Source organism: Rhinoderma darwinii, chromosome 1 (genome assembly GCF_050947455.1).
Source record: "Rhinoderma darwinii isolate aRhiDar2 chromosome 1, aRhiDar2.hap1, whole genome shotgun sequence".
Classification (NCBI taxonomy): Eukaryota; Metazoa; Chordata; class Amphibia; order Anura; family Rhinodermatidae; genus Rhinoderma; species Rhinoderma darwinii.
In genome coordinates this window covers 134,867,661-134,886,560 of record NC_134687.1, presented here as the reverse complement: position 1 = coordinate 134,886,560, position 18,900 = coordinate 134,867,661, and the positions used below count along the sequence as shown (strand labels likewise).

Genomic DNA, 18,900 nt, shown 5'->3' with positions numbered 1-18,900 from the left:
CCAGTAACGCCTTATACGACATGCAGGTTACTGCCGTCTGTGGCCACACAACATTCAGTAGTAGTTTTGTTTTGACCACACTTAAAATGGCCGAAAAACCTTCACGTCATTCGATCACATGACTCTTACGCCTAACCCGCTGCCCGAATGCGAGATGTTTATGGCAACAGAGGCATGAGGGGCGTTTATCGATGACATCATCAACTGATACACCAATCAGATAGTACATGGTTAAGCTCCGCCTGCAAACCCGGCTGGGAAAGCACAATATGGCGGCGCTGTGTATAGGAACAGTGAATAGTGGCGATTACCTGCAATAGATAATCTATCAACGCAATTTGTGCATCTCTGCGTCAGCCGCCAACTGATGCTGAGTTCCACCTGTGCCAGGTAAGTGTAGTGACGGCAAATAGATAAGGAGCGGCAGCCCTGATGTCTGTCATGTTCCTGCTATTATTTACCTAATGGCTGTGAGGTGAGGGCTGAGCCATGATGACGATGTAGCTCTGCATACAAAACCTAATGGCGCCGTCCCCCCTGGGCTGCTGGTGAATTCTGTCCAGTCATGTTAATAGCTGAGGTTCCTGGCATTGTTCTGGAGTAAGCAGTGTCGTTAGATCAGTATGAGGAAGTGCTGCTTACTATGGGGAAAACGTGTATGGGTGATCAGCATATGAATGGGATGTGTGAAGTATGATCTATTTAAAGGGCTTGTCCAGTTTCAGCAAAATGAATGTTATTTATTTGTATGAGTATCTGGAAAGAAAAAGGGAGGGGGAAAAATAAAAACAGGCGCTCCTCTAAAGTGAATTAGGTAGGGATATGCGGGTGTACAATAGACGATTATGAGATCTAAACGGACTCACCTGGAGTTGTGCAAGGTCATCGGCACAACTCCACTTGGTGCGTTCTGAATTTATGAACTGAGGTTATATACAGTCTGCGACCCGTCGGAGTTAACGGTTGCCGGTAGAAACCAAGCTTTTCCCAATGGTCAGAAAAATACATACCGTATTTTTCAAACTATAAGGCGCACCTGACAATAAGGCGCACCCATGTTTTAGACAGAAAACCGGGGGATAAAAAAAAATCATATTTTACTACTTTTACAAAGAAAAAACTATTTGTTAAATAAACTAATTTTGTTCTTTTTCACCGCGTTCTGAGAGCCATAAGCGCGATCGCTGTTCTTGGCCGTTTGGCATGCGTGTCCGCTTTAATCCCCGCTCCACGAAGTGTCGGTGCATCACGGAGCGGGAAGGCGTTAAGTGAGGAAGCCGTCCTTGACTGCCGACTATAAGACGCAGGGACTTTTTAGCAAGGTTTGTTCTTGCTTAAAAGTGCGTCTAAGGGCGGATTTACACGAGCGTGTGCGTTTTGCGCACGCAAAAAAGTGTCGTTTTGCGCGCGCAAAAGGCACTTTACAGCTCCGTCGGTCATTACCATATGGTACGCGGCTGCGTGCTTTTCACGCAGCCGCCATCATTATGACACACTGTTTGGATGTTTGTAAACAGAAAAGCATGTGGTGCTTTTCTGTTTTCAACCATACTTTTTACTGTTGTTGCGCAAATCACGCGCGTCACACGAAGGTGCTTCCGTGCGGCATGCATGATATTCACCCACCCGTTGACTTCAATGTGTGCGTGATGCGTGAAAAACGCAGAAATATATGACTTGTCGTGAGTTTTACGCAGCGGACTCACGCTGCACAAAAATTACTGATAGTCTGCACTGCCCCATAGACTAACATAGGTCCGTGTGACACGCGTGAAAAGCACGCACGTTGCACGGACGTATTACACATTCGTGTAAATTCTCCCTTATAGTCCGAACAAAATGGTTCTCCTGTTTTAGCAGTAGTTAAAAAAAAAAAAAAAAGCCTTTGTACGTGGAGACAGCTCAAGTGCGTAGAATGAAAATTGATTCTTAAAATCACATTCAAAACGACAAAAAAAATGCAATGCCTTTCAACCTTGTACGAAGGTCTTCATCAGGCACCGCCCATTTTGAATGTGATTTTAACCCCTTCCCCCTGCTTGCATTCTGGGCCCTAATGACCAAGCCATTTTTTACGTTTTTCCATCGTCACATTCGAAGAGCTATAACTTCTTTTTATTTTTGCGTCGACATAGCTGTATAAGGTCTTGTTTTTTGAGGGACAAGTTGTACTTTTTAATAGCACCATTTTGGGGTACATATAATTTATTGAACTTTTTTTTGGGGGGGGATAGAAAACCTGAAATTTCGCCACTTTTTTTTTTTTGCGTCCTAAATCTATGTCGTTTACCGTGTGGTATAAACAACACAATAACTTTATTCAGCAGGTTGTTACGATTGCAAAGATACCAAATTTGTATAGATTTTGTATGTTTTACTATTACACAGTAAAAACACATTTTTTTTTTTCAAAATTATTTGTTCTTGTGTCTCCATTTTTGAAGAGTCATAACTTTTTTTATTGTTCCGCCGATGCAGTTGTATGAGGGCTTTTTTTTTCCGCGGGACGACTTGTAGTTATTATTGGTACCATTTTGAGGGTAGATGCGTCTTTTTGATCACTTTTTATCACATTTTTTTTAAAGTCAGGATTAACAGAAAACAGCAATTTTTCCATTGTTTTTTATTTTATACGGCGTTCACCGTGCGGGTTAAATAACGTAACAGCTTTATAGTCTGGGTTGTCACGGACGCGGCGATACCACATATGTGTAACTTTCTTGCTTTGTGTTTTTTTTTTTTAAGGGTATGTGCACACGAGAACTGTTTTTTACGTCTGAAAAGACAGACTGTTTTCAGGAGAAAACGGCTGCGTCGTTCCAGACGTAAAAGCACCTCCTCGCATTATGCGAGGCGTCATTGACGCCCGTAATCTTGAGCTGCTCTTCATTGACTTCATTGAAGAAGGGCTCAAATTACGTTGCAAAGAAGTGTCCTGCACTTCTTTTGACGAGGCAGTCAATTTACGCGTCGTCGTTTGACAGCTGTCGAACGGCGACGCGTAAATTACAGGTCGTCGGCACAGTACGTCGGCAAACCCATACAAATGAATGGGCAGATGTTTGCCGACGTATTGTAGCCCTATTTTCAGACGTAAAACGAGGCATAATACGCCTCGTTTACGTCTGAAAATAGGTCGTGTGAAACCAGCCTTATAGTAAAAGCATTTTGTAAGGGGATTAAGTGGGTTTTTCATTTTATTTATATTTTTCACATTTTTTTTATTAACTTTATTCAACTTTTTTTTACTAGTCCCACTAGGGGACTTTAATATGCGATCATCCGATCGCTATTATAATACACTGCAATACTTCTGTATTGCAGTGTATTACTGCCTGTCCGTTTAAAACCTACAGGCAGGCATTCACTACCTTATTAGGCCCCCGGCTGCCATCGGAGACACAGACACTCGGCGATCGTATCGCCGGGTGTCGGTGGGATGAGAGGGAGCTCCCTCTCTCCAAAACCACTCAGATGCGGCGCACGCTATTGAGCACCGCATCTGAGGGGTTAAACGGGTGAGATCGATACTAATATCGATCTCACCCGGTCGAGCAGGGATGCCCCCAGCCCTCAGCTACCTCTGAGAGTAGGGAGATTTGACGGCTCCCTGCTCTGTTTTATTCTAACGCAGCGCCGTAAAAAGGCTTATCGGCGGTCATTAAGGGGTTAAAGAATAAATTGTCATTATATGCACTTGAGCAGTCTCCATGTACAAAGGCTTTATTTATTAAAAAATGTTTACACTACTACTAACTGTAACGATCCCAGCACGTGTGTCCATCACTTGAACATGGACAGAATTTTATCCACTGGAAGTAAACAATGAAGGTTCCTACTAAATAACAACAAGTAGAGATCTTGAAAACCATGAGGAATTAATACAGAATGTATATTGGAAAATTGTTTAGCTGTTCATTATACAAACAGATAATACATTAATGTTTTGTACATGTAAAATGATTCCTGAGCTCTCAGGTGGTACATTTAAGGACAGCGCTATATGGAGGCCGTGTTAATGGGTCACATGATGCAACTTGGTGTATCGCCTTCCGGTTTTTTCCTGTAGGTGATGATGACCAAGTTCCAGGGAAGTTTGTGTTGTTCAATCCCCCATCAAGTTGCAGGCTCATAGTCACACGTTGTGCAACTCATTGCATTCCTATGTGGCAGTGGTGTAATGCCACGTGCTTCAATCTGACGCTATGTAGATATTAGTTATAGATCTTCATCTATTCTAGTTTCAAGTGTTGTAGGATGACGGTGGAAAACTGCAGATCGACAAAGTTGGATTATTGAGTCCCGTTCGAGGTGACAGACATACTTTATCCATTTTAGGGTGAAGCCACACAATGAAGATTGTTCCAAAAATCACTGCAAAACTGTGAGGAATCGGCTACATATGAACTCGCCATTAAAAAAAATTTGAATTTCGCCCAATGTATTTGTTAGGACTCTTTCACATCACGAATATTTCCCTACGTTTAGCGTGTACATGGTGAAAACTCCCAGCGTTCGTGCTAAACATGTACATTGAGCTCTGTTAGCCTGACGGGGGCCAAAAGAATGTCCTTTTGGCCTTCACCATGTTGGTATACCTCGGTATATCTTATTTTTATGAAAGATGGAATACCATAGTAGGCTACACTAATCCATCCTATGGAATCCCCCAGAAAAAAAGTCTACCGCACGGTATAAGGTTTTTTTAACATAGGAGTTTATGGGTGACGTATTCCTCAGTATAGCATAACCTATACGTCACGAGCGTTCATGACATGACGTTGAAGGATTAACTGCCCTCTTGCGAATCTTTTGAGATGTCAGAAGTTTTGATTGGTGTGGGATTGGGTGCTGGGACCCCTGCCAATCACTAAAAGGAAGGGCACGAACGAAGCGTCGTGCCCCTTCTGCTGTGATCGTCAGTCCTCGGGTCTCCTTGTTAGCGGACGACGGGCTCAGACTTCATCTCGAGCTGATAAATAGTCGGGCAGTGACCATCACAACCAAAGGGGCACAGTGATCTGCTGATTGCTTCTTCGTTTCAGTGATTGGTGGGTGTTTCCGCACCCTGACCGCCACCAACCAAAACTTTTAACAGGTTTCAAGAACATTTTGTGGAAATGCAGTTAACCTTTTAATATTGTGGGTTTTTTTTGTCTTCAGTTATATCATGGTTTGCAGTTGGTGTTCTTGAATTGTATACTATTACACATAAGCCTCATTCACGTTAAGGAACTGTACTACAGACCCGTAGATGCCCTCTGTGCCACTATACGGTGCCTCTGTGAGACAACTTATTCTACATAATGCTATGGAGTTGATGAATCCGTGAGAAAAACTAACTCTGTGAACTTCCATTTGAAATTGGAGGTACAGGATGGGCCCCATAGCAAGCTGTTAGTGGTATATTCGGGATCCATACAACACGTATCTGTAATACAGTCATATATATGTGTGCTTAAAGTGGTATATTATCTTCTAATTTCACATTGTGGGCTACTGATACTCTGCAACCACTTTTTCTTCGATGACCGCGCATCAGTTCTGGACAAGTCCTTGGTATCCAGTGCACCTAGAAATATGCTGCTTGCGACTACGTCTTTGTGTTCTTTTCTGTTGAGGTTTGTAAAGTATCTGGCACCTGGAAAACTAATCCGGCTCATGAAGTGGTCTGATTTGGCTCCTAAAGTCTATAGTAGTCTGTCCACTCCTGCATTACACCTTCATTTGGGTATTATAACATCGCTGACAATGTCTAAATATTTCTCTTCTTTTGTTTTTAGATGTAAGACTTATTTTTCGGGTCAAAATGGACAAGATTTTGGAAGGCTTAGTGACATCTGCCCATCCTTTAAATCTGAAGAAAGTTATTGTCAAAAAGGTTGTTGAATCTGCTGAGAACTCCGTCAATGAGGAGCAATGCAAAGCTATGTTCACCTTGACTACCCGATTGGTATTGGAGGGTGAGGACTGTTTTCAGAAGCAAGTTGGGCACCAGGTTTTGGAAGCATATGCAAGATATCACCGTGCAGAGTTTGAGAACTTTTTCAATAGAAACTTTGTCCTAACCCTCTTGCAAGAAGGCTATGGAGCATTAGACCGGAAAGATGTAGCCATTGTTGACTACATTCACAGTGGACTCAAGTTGATCATGAGTTGTCCTTCTGTTCTGGAAATTTTTTCTGTCCTCCAAGTGGAGGTTTTGAGGATAGTTTGCGAAAGACCAGAGTCATTCTTGTGTGCTAGGTTGAGTGAGCTACTGAGTGACTTTGTACAATGTGTTCCAAAAGGTAAAATGTCCATCGCCTTTTGCCAGCAGCTTGTTAGGACCATTGGGCATTTCCAATGTATTTCAACACTGGAGAAGGAACTGCGGGAATATGTTTCTCAAGTCACCAAAGTTGGTAGCTTGCTACAGAACATCTGGAAGGCTGAGCCGTGCACTTTACTTCCATCCCTACAAGAAGTATTTGCCATTATTTCTTCTACAGGTATGTCAAGATATGCAAAGATCCATGTTATTTGTCCTATGTCAATATTCTAGTTTATGACCGTTCGTCCCATTCTTAGAGGCTCTGTCACCAGATTATCAAATCCCTATCTCCTATTGCATGTGATCGGCGCTGTAATGTAGATAACAGTGTTTTTTATTTTGAAAAACGATCATTTTTGACAGTTATGAAGAATTTAAAGTTTATGCTAATTAGTTTCTTAATAGACAACCGGGCGTGTTTTTAATTTTGACCAACTGGGTGTTGTACAGAGGAGTGTATGACGCTGACCAATCAGTGACCACTCGGTGTCATACACTTCTCATTGTTCCAGCCCAGCTTCTTTCACTGCAGAATCACACTGTAAGGCCTCATTTACACGAGCGTGTGCGTTTTGCGCGCGCAAAAAAACGCTGCGTTTTGCGTGCGCAAAAGGCAATTGACAGCTCCGTGTGTCATCCGTGTATGATGCGCGGCTGCGTGATTTTCGCGCAGCCGCCATCATAGAGATGAGGCTAGTCAACGCCCGTCACTGTCCAAGGTGCTGAAAGAGCTAACTGATCGGCAGGAACTCTTTCAGCACCCTCGACAGTGAGTTCCGATCACAATATACACCAACCTGTGAATAAAAAAAGACGTTCAAACTTACCATGAACTGCCTGCTTCCTCCAGTCCGGTCTCCCGGCCGTTGCCTTGGTGACGCGTCCCTCTCTTGTCATCCGGCCCCACCTCCCAGGATGACGCGGCAGGCCATGAGACCGCTGCAGCCTGTGATTGGCTGCAGCCTGTGCTTGGCCTGTGATTGGCTGCAGCTGTCACTTGGCCTTAATTGTCATCCCGGGGGGTCGGACTGGAGGAAGGAGCCGGGACTTATCGGTAAGTCCGAACTTCTGTTTTTTTTTACACGTATACCGTGTTTCCCCGAAAGTAAGACAGTGTCTTACTTTCTTTTTATCCCCAAAAGCCCCACTATGTCTTACTTTCGGGGTATGTCTTATATTGGAAAAAAAAAATTTTTTTTTTTTTTTTCACAAACTTTATTTAACTGTTTTACATTTTTTTTTTTAGTCCCACCAGGGGACTTCACTATGCGATGTGCCGATCGCATATATAATGCTTTGGTATACTTAGTATACCGAAGCATTATTGCCTGTCAGTGTAAAACTGACAGGCAACCTATTAGGTCATGCCTCCGGCATCGCCTAACAGGCAGATGCTGAAGGCAGACCTGGGGGTCTTTGTTAGACCCCCGGCTGTCATGGAAACCCGACGGCGACCCGCGATTTGTTTGCGGGGGCGCCGATCGGGTGACAGAGGGAGCTCCCCCCTCTGTCAAACACATTAAATGCCGCTGTCACTATTGACAGCGGCATTTAATGGGTTAAACTGCCGGAATCGGCGCGCGCTTCGATTCCGGCAGTTGCAGCAGGAGCCAGGCTGTGGATAACAGCCGTGCTCCTGCCGCTGATCGCGTGGGTACAGTCTCAGTACCCGCGCTATCACAGGACGGATATATCCGTCCTCCTGCGCGAACTAGCAGCTGCTGAGGACGGATATATCCGTCCTTCGGCGTTAAGTGGAAGTGGGCAGGAGGCGGCAATACCCCCGTGTTTCCCCGAAAGTAAGACATATGTCTTACTTTCGGGGTACGGCTTATATTAGCCGACCCCCCTGAAACCCCCGATACGTCTTACAATCGGGGGTGTCTTACTATCGGGGAAACACGGTATGTATATTGTGATCGAAAGTCACTGTCCATGGTGCTGAAACAGTTTAAGTCTTTGAGCACCGTGGGCAGTGACTGTCTCCTGACGTCGCGTACCCGAACATTTTTTGCCGGGTTCGGTCAAAACGAGTTCGGCCGAACCCGGTGAAGTTCGGTGCGCTCTTCTCTAATTTGACACTCCGTTTGGATGTTTGTAACCAGAAAAGCACGTGGTGCTTTTCTGTTTACATTCATCCTTTTGACAGCTCTTGCGTGATTTTCGCGCAAGCAACGCAGGACCGTCCGTGTGGCATGCGTTGTTTTCACGCACCCATTGAAGTCAATGGGTGCGTGTTGCGTGAAAAACGCAAGAATATAGAACATGTCGTGAGTTTTACGCAACGCACTCACGCAGCGCAAAATTCACGCATCGTCTAAACAGCCCCATAGACTATTATAGGTGCGTACGACACGCGTGAAAAGCACGCGCGTCGCACGCGCGTATAATACGCTCGTGTAAATGAGGCCTTACAATGTGCTGGAACAATGAGAAGTGTATGACGCTGATTGGTCACTGATTGGTCAGCGTCATACACTCCTCTGTACTTCGGCCACTTGACCATATAGTAAGAACACGCGCAGTTGTCTATTAAGAAACTAATTAGCATAAATCTAAAATTGTTCATAACTTTGTCAAAAATGATAGTTTTTCAAAATAAAAACCACTGCTGTTATCTACATTATAGTGCCGATCACATTATGTAGGAGATAGGGCACTTATAATGTGGTGACAGAGCCTCTTTTAAAGGGGTTGTCCAGATTTTATTTATTTATAGACTAGGAAATAATACATTGTTCTAATATACATGTATTAGGAATTCTTCTCACATACCTTTCTTATAACCGTGCAGTTACCCTCTCTGATTGTTCTAGCTCACAGATTAGTCCTGTGTAAGTCATCCATGTCCTAACTGAATAGGACTAAACATGGTGCCAGTCATCGCTCACACACACACACACACACACACACACACACACACACACACACACACACACACACACACACACACACACACACACACACACACACACACACACGCAGCTGTATAGATAATGGCCATCCAAGTAGTTAGACCGAGGGAAGGTGCTCCCTCTATCCACCCATCGACAGGGTGTAGACGTATTGCATTGTGTTATATCAGCGATCGCATGGTCCCCTAGTGAGACAAAAAAAAGAAAGCTACACAAAAAACCCTTTCACCCCCTTTTTCCAAATAACAAAATGGTTTATTTTCTCAACAGATATAAATAAATTCAAAAAAGAACACAGATTTGCCACAACTTTAACGACCCTTACTATAAGGGCTTATTTAGACGAACGTGTAATACGTCCGTGCAACGCGTGTGATTTTCACACACCTCGCACGAGCCTATGTTAGTCTATGGGGCCGTTCAGACTGTCAGTGAGTTTGACGCAGCGTGTGTCCGCTGCGTAAAACTCACGACATGTCCTATATTTGTGAGTGCGCATCACGCACTCATTGAAGTCAATGGGTGCGTGAAAATCACGCGCAGCACACGGAACCACTTCCGTGTGACGCGCGTGATTCGCGCAACAGCAGTAAAAAGTATGAATGCAAACAGAAAAGCACCACGTGCTTTTCTGTTTACAAACAGTGTCATAATGATGGCGGCTGCGCAAAAATCACGCATCATACGCGGCAGACACACGGAGCTGTTAAGTACCAAAACGCACACGCTCGTGTAAATCCGGCCTGACACTAACGTGTTTATCCCACATGGTAAACACCATAAAAAAAAGCTACTGAATTTCTGTTTTTGGTTCACCCTGTCTCAAAATGTATTATAAAGTGATTAAAAAGTTGTATGTACACCAAAATGGTACCAATGAAAACTACAACTTGTCCCGCAAAAAATAAGCCCTCACATTGCTCGTTCGACAGAAAAATGTAAATCTTAGGGCTCTTGGAATACAGTGACACAAGCAAATTGTTGTTTTATTTTTTTTTTTTTTTTTAAAAAGGGTCTTTATTGTGCAAAAGTAGTAAAGCATAAAAAAAATATATAAATTACAGTCTCTCTCATTACTCCGAATTTTTGCCTGAGACCTTTTTGTGTTACACATGGCCCTGTGGTCTTACTAACCTCTTCAATATTTCCAGTTAGCGCGTCATGACATACCTGCTTTGACTATAAGGGTATGTTCATACGGCAATACCAAATACGTCTGAAATTACGGAGCTGTTTTCAGGCGAACACAGCTCCTGAATTTCAGACGTTTTGACAAGTGCACACGTCTTTCGCGGCATCTTTTACGGACGTCATTGGAGCTGGTTTTCATTGGAGTCAATGAAAAACGGCTCCAATTATGTCCCAAGAAGTGACATGCACTTCTTTGAGGCGGGCGTCTTTTTAAAAAGCCCGTCTGCACAGAACAGTGTAGGACCCATTGAATTCAATGGGCAGATGTTTGGAGACGTTTTTTTTCTTGGTGTAATTCGAGGCGTAAAACGCCTGAACTACGTCTGTAAATAGGGCGTGTGAACATACCCTTACACACATGCCACAAACTAAACCAGTGATTCACAACCTAAAATATATATCAATCTGCTCTAGAACATGTTGTCCCCTGGTTTGTACTACTTTTTCAAGGTGACCGGTTCCCTTTAAACGACAGTTCACACAGAGTAACGAAAGTCCAATCCAAAAAACAATGGTAATTTCATATTTTATATTGTCTACTTGAAGCACCAAATTTTTTTTTATTTTTTTTAAATCAGTTCAAGTTTAGTCAACAAACTTCACATCAATACAGGAAAGCATTTCTCCAAAGACCCAAGCATTTATTTCCAACAAAACAATCCCTTCCCCCCCAACTCCCCCCTGTATCCCCCAGCCGGCCTTCCCGTTACAATCTTCTTTATCCTATCTCTTTCTCCTTCCCCTTTCCCTCCCCCCTCCTCCTCCAACTCCCCGCGTGTACGCAACCGTCAGTGGCTCTGTTCCTGAATGTGTGACCTGTCCCTCCCTGCTCCCGTGCTCCCCGTGCCCTTAGTGTTCCCTTGGACCCCAGAACCATTTAGAGTGGGCCCAGCGCACGTAGCGTCATAAGTTCAGAGGAAGCACACCCAGAGTGATCAATCCATCTAGCCCATTTTTTTTCAAATTTAGTCTTGGACCCCCTCTTGGAATATATCCTATATTCCATCAGAACCTGAGAATTTAGTGCCCCTATAATTTCTTGCTTCGAGGGTGGCTCCCCATCCAGCCAGTGCTTTGCTATTCCCTTTCTCACTTGGTATAGTATTTTTGCAATTGCCAGCCCTGTCATCCTATCCCCCTCCAAGTCCCCTACATACCCCAGCAGCATTACCACTGGATCCAATGGAATCTGTACCTCAAACACTCGGCCCATTAACTCTGTCATTTCCGTCCATAAGGCCCCCAATCTCCCGCAGGACCAGAACATCTGAAGGATGTCTGCCTTTTCTTCCGGACACCTAGGACACCTGGCGTCTGCCCTTAATCCCATTTGTTTCAGAACCCATGGGGTCCTATACACCCTATGTATCAGAAATAACTGTCCATAAATGTAGCACAACGAAGATCTCAGAGTACTTGATGCCGCCAATACCGCCTCCCAGTGGTCTGTAGGAATAGGACCCACATCTCTTTCCCATGCCGCTTTGACCGGTGCCATAGGATCTCCCAGATGTTCCGACAGTAACCTGCGATAAACCAATGAAATTAATCCCTTTGACGTTACTGCTTTTGCAATATGTTCCAACACTCCGGTGGCATGGATCGCTATGTCTACACTGGCCGCTTGTGTCTGCACAGCATGCCGAATCTGCAGGTACTGATAGAACATGCGGGAATCCAACTGAAACCCCTCCCGTAACTGCTGAAAGGATTTGAGTATGCCTCCCTTGTACAACTGACTCAATCGTATTATGCCTCGCTGCTCCCACCCCTGCATCCCTTCCAATTCGTCCATTTCCCCCAGATATGTGTTCCTCCAGAGTGGGGTATATTTAGTGCATTCTCCTATCTTCAACAAGTGCTTACACTGCCACCACACCTTATGTATGAGAAGCAGGGTGGGTCGAGTACTCGCCAGTCTTCTATAGCTGTGTTCTTCCAGTCCTGCCAGCGGATTCTCCTCCCCCCCCCCCCCCCCCCAGATGCACGCACTGGACCCCCAGGTCTCCTCCTGCTCCCACCCCCAGAAATGCTGACATTGGGCAGCTAAATAATACACCCAAGCATTAGGCAAAGCTAGGCCCCCCTCCTCCTTAGGCAATTGAAGTTTCTCCAGTTTAATCCTGGGTACCCCCTTCTTCCATACTAAGTCTCTGAAAAGGTTATGCAACCTCCTAGACCAATATTTGGGGATCCATACCGGGGAATTATGTAAGATGTACAGCACTTGAGGCATAAGGATCATTTTAATCAAATTTGTCCTACCCAGAGCAGATAGCGGTAGCTTATTCCAAGCCTCTACTTTGGCCTTTATCGTTGCCAACAGTGGCATCACATTAAGGGACATATAATCCTGTGCTTTCGCCGTCACCCTGACCCCCAGATATTTAAACTCCGTGACCACCGGTATCTCCACCTCCTCCCCAGTCTGGATAGCCCCCGGATCCATGAACATAAGAGCCGATTTCGACCAATTAATGAGTATATTTCCCAAAACGCTTAATCAGGGCCATAACTAACGGTAGTGTGCGCTCGGTATCCGCCATGAACAACAGCATATCATCCGCGTATAATGCGATTCGTTCCTCCACCCCCCCATATCTCAACCCTTGTATATGCTCGTGTTGTCTTACTGCACACGCCAATGGTTCCACCGCCAACGCGAATAACAGCGGAGACAAGGGACATCCCTGACGTGTTCCCTGCGCCAGCTCAAACCGATCAGAGAGGGCTCCATTCACCCTTATTTTTGCAGTCGGGGCTACGTATAACAACCTTACCCATTTTATGAAATTAGACCCAAATCCCATTTTTCCCAGAACTGACCACAAGTATCCCCATTCCACGCAATCAAACGCTTTAGCCGCATCTAAGGAAAGAATGGCTCTCCCCCCTTGATTATCTGGAAGGACTTGCAAATTCAAGAACAGCCGTCTCCGGTTCACCGCCGTCTATTTGGATGGCATAAATCCGGCCTGGTCTCCATGTACCACCCCAGCCACTACCCTAGCCAGTCGAAGCGCCAAGACCTTCGCTATGATTTTAATATCTGCCGTCAATAGTGAGACTGGTCTGTAGGAGCCCGGGAGCTGGGGATCTTTACCCTCTTTAGGCAGAACCACTATAGTTGCTTCATACATTGATTCCGGAAGCCGCCCCCTATCAAAACTATCCAGAAGAGTGGCCAGTAAATGAGGTGTGAGTTCCTCCCCATATTCTTTAAAAACCTCCACCGGAAGACCATCCGGTCCCGGAGCCTTTTCACTGGCGAGTATTGAAGCACAAAATTTATTGCAAATATATAAAAATGTAAGTTCGCATTTTTATATTTCTTTGTGGGATTATACGCATTAAACCGTATTACATGGGTTTTCCTCTTTTAAACCTTTGGCAACGGTGCAGTACATTTGTGGCTCTAGCGCTATCTAGTAAGCGCAAAGCGCCATTCATGTATGGCACGGGAATGGTGTCGGAACAGGAGCTATGCTGTGCCAGCTGTGTATTACATAATTGTGATCGCAGCATTTAAGTGGTTAGACAGAGGAAGGGGTCTCCCCCTGTTAAGCTATTGGTGTTCGCGGAGTGCAAGTGGAATGCCATGGCCTAAATAAGTTCTGCTGTGTGTATGCCTATAAGGGACTGCCGTTCAGTTTTACAATATTTCAATACTTCTGTTTAAGTGTATTATGGGAGCAATCAAATGTGTCTGTCGGTTACATAATACACTAAAACTAAAGAGAGATTGGGAAAAAAAAAAGTTAAAGGCTATGTACACCTTTGAAAAGGAAACTTTTTCTTTTTAATAAAGTTTATCAGTGTGTTTTGGTGCAACTTTACAAATACTTTTTATGAAAAATTAGTTTTACTTTTTTAGATACAGCTCCTCTGTATTCTCTATGCAGATAGATGCGATAGTTTAGGCCCCGTGCACACAACCGTATATTTCATCTGTAATTACGGACACATTCATTTCTATTGGCCACGGACACATTTCAGTATTTTTACGGATGGGTGTCCGTGCTGAAAAGATTATAGAACCTGTCCTATTCTTGTCCGTAATTACGGCACGGACTCTCCCACGACCGGCTACGGATGTGCATCCGTAAACCGTCCGCATTTACGCAAGCGTTGCTATGCAACATGTTGGTGACATTATTTGCATCCACCCTCCCTTTTTTTTTTTTTTTTTTTTTTTTTTGTTACAGATTCAATACGGACTGTATTTCTGGATAAGTTACAGATTCATATTTACGGATAGATGAAATTGCGGTCGTGTGCATGGGGCCTTACAAGTGGATCCTGCGTGTGAGACATGCAGGACCCGTTGTCACTAAACCCGTCAGGTCCGTGGGACTGACTGATTCCGTCAATAGTGCTAGATACAGCTTTTCTGTATAGAGAATACAGAGCAGCTGTATCTAAAAAAAAAAAAGTAAAAACAAATTTTTAATAAAGTATCTGTAAAGTTGCACCAATCACACTGATACACCTTTTTTATTAAAAAAACAAATTGCTTTATAAAGGTGTACATAGCCTTTTAAAATGATGAGAAAAAAACAATCCAAAGTTTAAAAAAATTGCCTTTTTGTTCAACCCTCCCCTCCCAAAAAAACCGAATAAAAGCTACTAAATCCTATATACCCCAAAATGGCACTAATAAAAACTGCAACTTTTTCTGCAAAAAAAGTTTTTTGTTTTTTTTTTACCATTGATGGAGTTGTATGATGGATACAGCTCCATCAATGGTTAAATTTTTATTTTTTATTTTTTTTCAAATGTAGTAAAACTCAAAAATAACTATGTAAATTCGGGATGGCCATCATCCTAACAAACCAAAGCATAAAGTTTAACACGTCATTTATACTGCATGGTGAAAAAATGGTGAAATTGCCGCAGGTTTTTTTTGTCAAACACTCGCCTACCCTCCCCCCATAGAAAAATGTATGAAAGTTTCTCAAGACAACATCTGTACCCCAAAATGGTGCCTTTTAAAAAATAAATAAATAAATAAAAACTTGAAACTTCGTGAATCGAAAAAAATAAAAAGTTATAGCTCTTGGAACGCAGTGATGAAGAAAAAAAAACCCGCGTCCTTCAAGAGGATATGTCACTAGTTTATTAATGGCCTATCGCCTAACTAATAGGCGCTATGATGCTGATAACTAGTGTGATTTTTATTTTTTTTCAAAATTGTTTATTACTTGCACTTTTCTAAATCTGCTAATTTGGCTATACTTGCCAAATAGGAGGTGACTCTTTCTTTTCACTCTGGGCGGTGTAATGTTTTCTGTGACGCTGTCTAATCAGCATACAGCTTCTCCCCCTTCCCTGACCCGCAACACCGGTGATCTTATAGTGTACAGCTTCCATTCCCGACTGTTTTCAACTGGCGACACCTCCTGTTTCACAACTAGACCTGAAATAGCTGGATCTCCTCTTTCATATGCCACCAGAACCGCTGTTCTAGGTGGTCCACAGCCCGATATATGGCTGTTTTGAATTGATCCCCCTACCCTCCAGTCTCAGTCTCTCACACTGTGTGAAGCAGCTTCATTCTGATAGGGCAGTGTCAGGGGCTGTGACGTAGCTCCACCTCAGGAGAATCGCTTGTCAAGTATAGCCTCATTTGCATATTTAGAAAAAAGCTCAACTTTTAAAATAATAAACTTTTTGGGACACAATTTTCACTAGTATCAGTGTGACAGCGCCTATTAGATTAGCCAGGAGACAGGACATTACTAAACTAGTGACGGATCCGCTTTAAGGGGTTACATTTTCATATAACTTGACCTTTTTTGTTTGTGTGACCCTGGTGACTTTTTCATGCACAGTTCATATTATCTTGTATGCCACACGCTTCGAGATGTCATGACTACTATTTGCCAAATGGAAGTCCCCCTATTAAGTGTGCCATGGTATCCCACCATAATTGGGGGACATCTGGTCATGTCCATTCCACTTGATCTGAAATCAAGTTGCCCATTGCCAGTTTAGGCTCTGAGCACATCTGGGTCTCTTATGCAGCGCTATTGTGTCCAGCAAAATTATGGAAAATCATTAAAGTCAATCGGTTTAGTGGTGCGGCGATCCGGCGCTTCAGTTTTTCTCGTTCTGCTCCTTTTGATGGATCAGAACAACAGAGAACAGAATGCAGATGGGAATATAGCCTGATTTAGACTCTTTTTAAAAACCTGTGCATGTCTATTGTTTCCTGTAGCATTTTGCTTACAATGTAAAAAAAAAATTTTATGGCTAAATTAATTTTATGAATTTTTTTTTTTTTTCAGATGCTTCCTTTGAACCATCTGTTGCCTTGGCGAGCCTGGTACAGCATATTCCCTTACAGATGATTACTGTCCTCATCCGAAGTTTGACCACTGATCCTAATGTGAAGGATGCAAGCATGACTCAAGCTCTCTGCAGGTACAGCACATTATTAATCCCTGCTCTATTGGAATGACTACAATCCACTCAAGGTTAAGGCCCAATTAGAATACAGGTTTAAGACTTCCAAATATTTGCTATTAGGTGGTATTAAGCTGGCTGTACCGGGTGAGTTTGTACCAAATGTTTCACATTTTTTTCGTATTGAAAATCATTTTAACCTTTTCCCTCCTTGGCCAATTTTGACCTTCCTGACAGGGCCTCATTTTTTCAGATCTGACATGTTTCACTTTGTGGTAATAACTTCGGAATGCTTTTACCTATCCAAGCGATTCTGAGATTGTTTTGTCGTGACACATTGGACTTTGTTACTGGCAAAATTTGCTCGATACATTTACTATTTAATTGTGAAAAAAACAATTTTGCGAAAAATTGCCAAAATTAGCATTTTTGTAAATTTAAATGTATCTTTCTTGTAAGACAGGCAGTTATACCACACATAATAGTCGCTAATTAACATCCCCCATATGTCTACTTTAGATTGGCATCGTTTTTTGAACATCCTTTTTATTTTTCTAGGACGTTACAAGGCTTAGAACTTTAGCAGCAATTTCGCACATTTTCAAGAAAATTTCAAAAGGCTATTTTTACAGGGGCCTGTTCACCTATGAAGTGGCTTTGAGGGCCTTTTTGATTAGAAACCCCCAATAAGTCACCCCATTTTGAAAACTCCACCCCTGAAAGTATTCAAAACAGCATTTAGAAAGTTTCTTAAAGAGGCTCTGTCACCACATTATAAGTGGCATATCTTCTACATAATGTGATCGGCGCTGTAATGTAGATCACCGCAGTGTTTTTTTTATTTAGAAAAACAATCAATTTTAACGGAGTTATAACCTATTTTAGATTTATTCTAGTGACTTTCTTAATAGACAACTGGGCGTGTTTTTACTTTTTGACCAAGTGGGCGTTGTAAAGAGGAGTGTATGATGCTGACCAATCAGCGTCATACACTTCTCCATTTATTCAGCACATAGTGATCTTGCGAGATCACGATTTGCAGTCACATACTCGCGCATTAACGTTACTGAAGTGTCTTGACAGTGAATAGGCATTGCCTTCAGCCCGGACGCAATGTCTATTCACAATCCCAACACTTCGGTAACGTTTGTGTGGGATTTACAGCACCGCAAGCGTGATCTCGTGAGATCACGCTGTAACCTGTCATTTACAGCGTGATCTCGCGAGATCACGCTTGCTTTCATTAAGTCCCACACAAACGTTACCGTAGTGTCGGGATTATGAATAGACATCACGTCCTGGTTGGAAGCGATGTCTATTCACTGTCAAGACACTTCAGTAACGTTAATGTGGGTGTAAGTGACAGCACACGCTGTGCTGAGTACATGAATGGAGAGAAGTGTATGACGCTGATTGGTCAGCATCATACACTTCTCTCCAACGCCCACTTGGTCAATAAGTAGAAACATGCCCAGTTGTCTATTAAGAAAGTCATTATCATAAATCTAAAATAGGTCATAACTCTGTCAAAATTGATCGTTTTTCTAAATAAAAAAACACTGCTATAATCTACATTACAGCGCCGATCACATTATGTAGAAGATAGGGCACTTCTAATGTGGTGACAGAGCCTTTTTAAGTCTTTGGGCATTTCACAGGAATTAAAGCAAAGTAGAGGTGAAATGTACAAGTTTAATGTCTTTCTCTTCTTCTTCCTTTTTTTTTTTTTTTTTTTTTTTTTTTTCAGAAATTAATTTTGAATACATTTTTTTTTGTAACACAAAAGTGTTACCAGAGAAACGCAACTCCATATTTATTGCCCAGGTTCTGCAGTTTTATTAAATATCCCACGTGTGGCCCTAGTGTCCGTATGGACTGAAGCACAGGCCTCAAAAGCAAAGGTGTACCAAGTGGATTTTGGGCCTCCTTTTTATTAGACTATATTTTAGGCACCATGTCAGGATTCAAGGACTCTTGCGGTGCCAAAACAGTGGAAATCTCCCAAAAGTGACCCCATTTGGGAAACTACACCGCTCAAGGAAATTAGCTAGGAGTATAGTGAGCATTTTGACCCCA

General features: G+C 43.0%; 1 protein-coding gene across 1 annotated transcript in view; it reads left to right on the top strand.

The window, feature by feature from the left end:
• The first annotated feature begins 247 nt into the window (after window positions 1-247).
• The window catches only part of USP38 (ubiquitin specific peptidase 38), a 66,724-nt gene continuing 48,071 nt past the window's right edge, over window positions 248-18,900 (top strand). Inside the window, exons 1-3 of the mRNA XM_075860407.1 lie at window positions 248-390; window positions 5,784-6,491; window positions 16,707-16,842. Of these exons, the coding sequence (XP_075716522.1) occupies window positions 5,810-6,491; window positions 16,707-16,842 (818 nt within the window). The 5' untranslated portion in view covers window positions 248-390; window positions 5,784-5,809. The remainder of the gene's footprint in view (window positions 391-5,783; window positions 6,492-16,706; window positions 16,843-18,900) is intronic.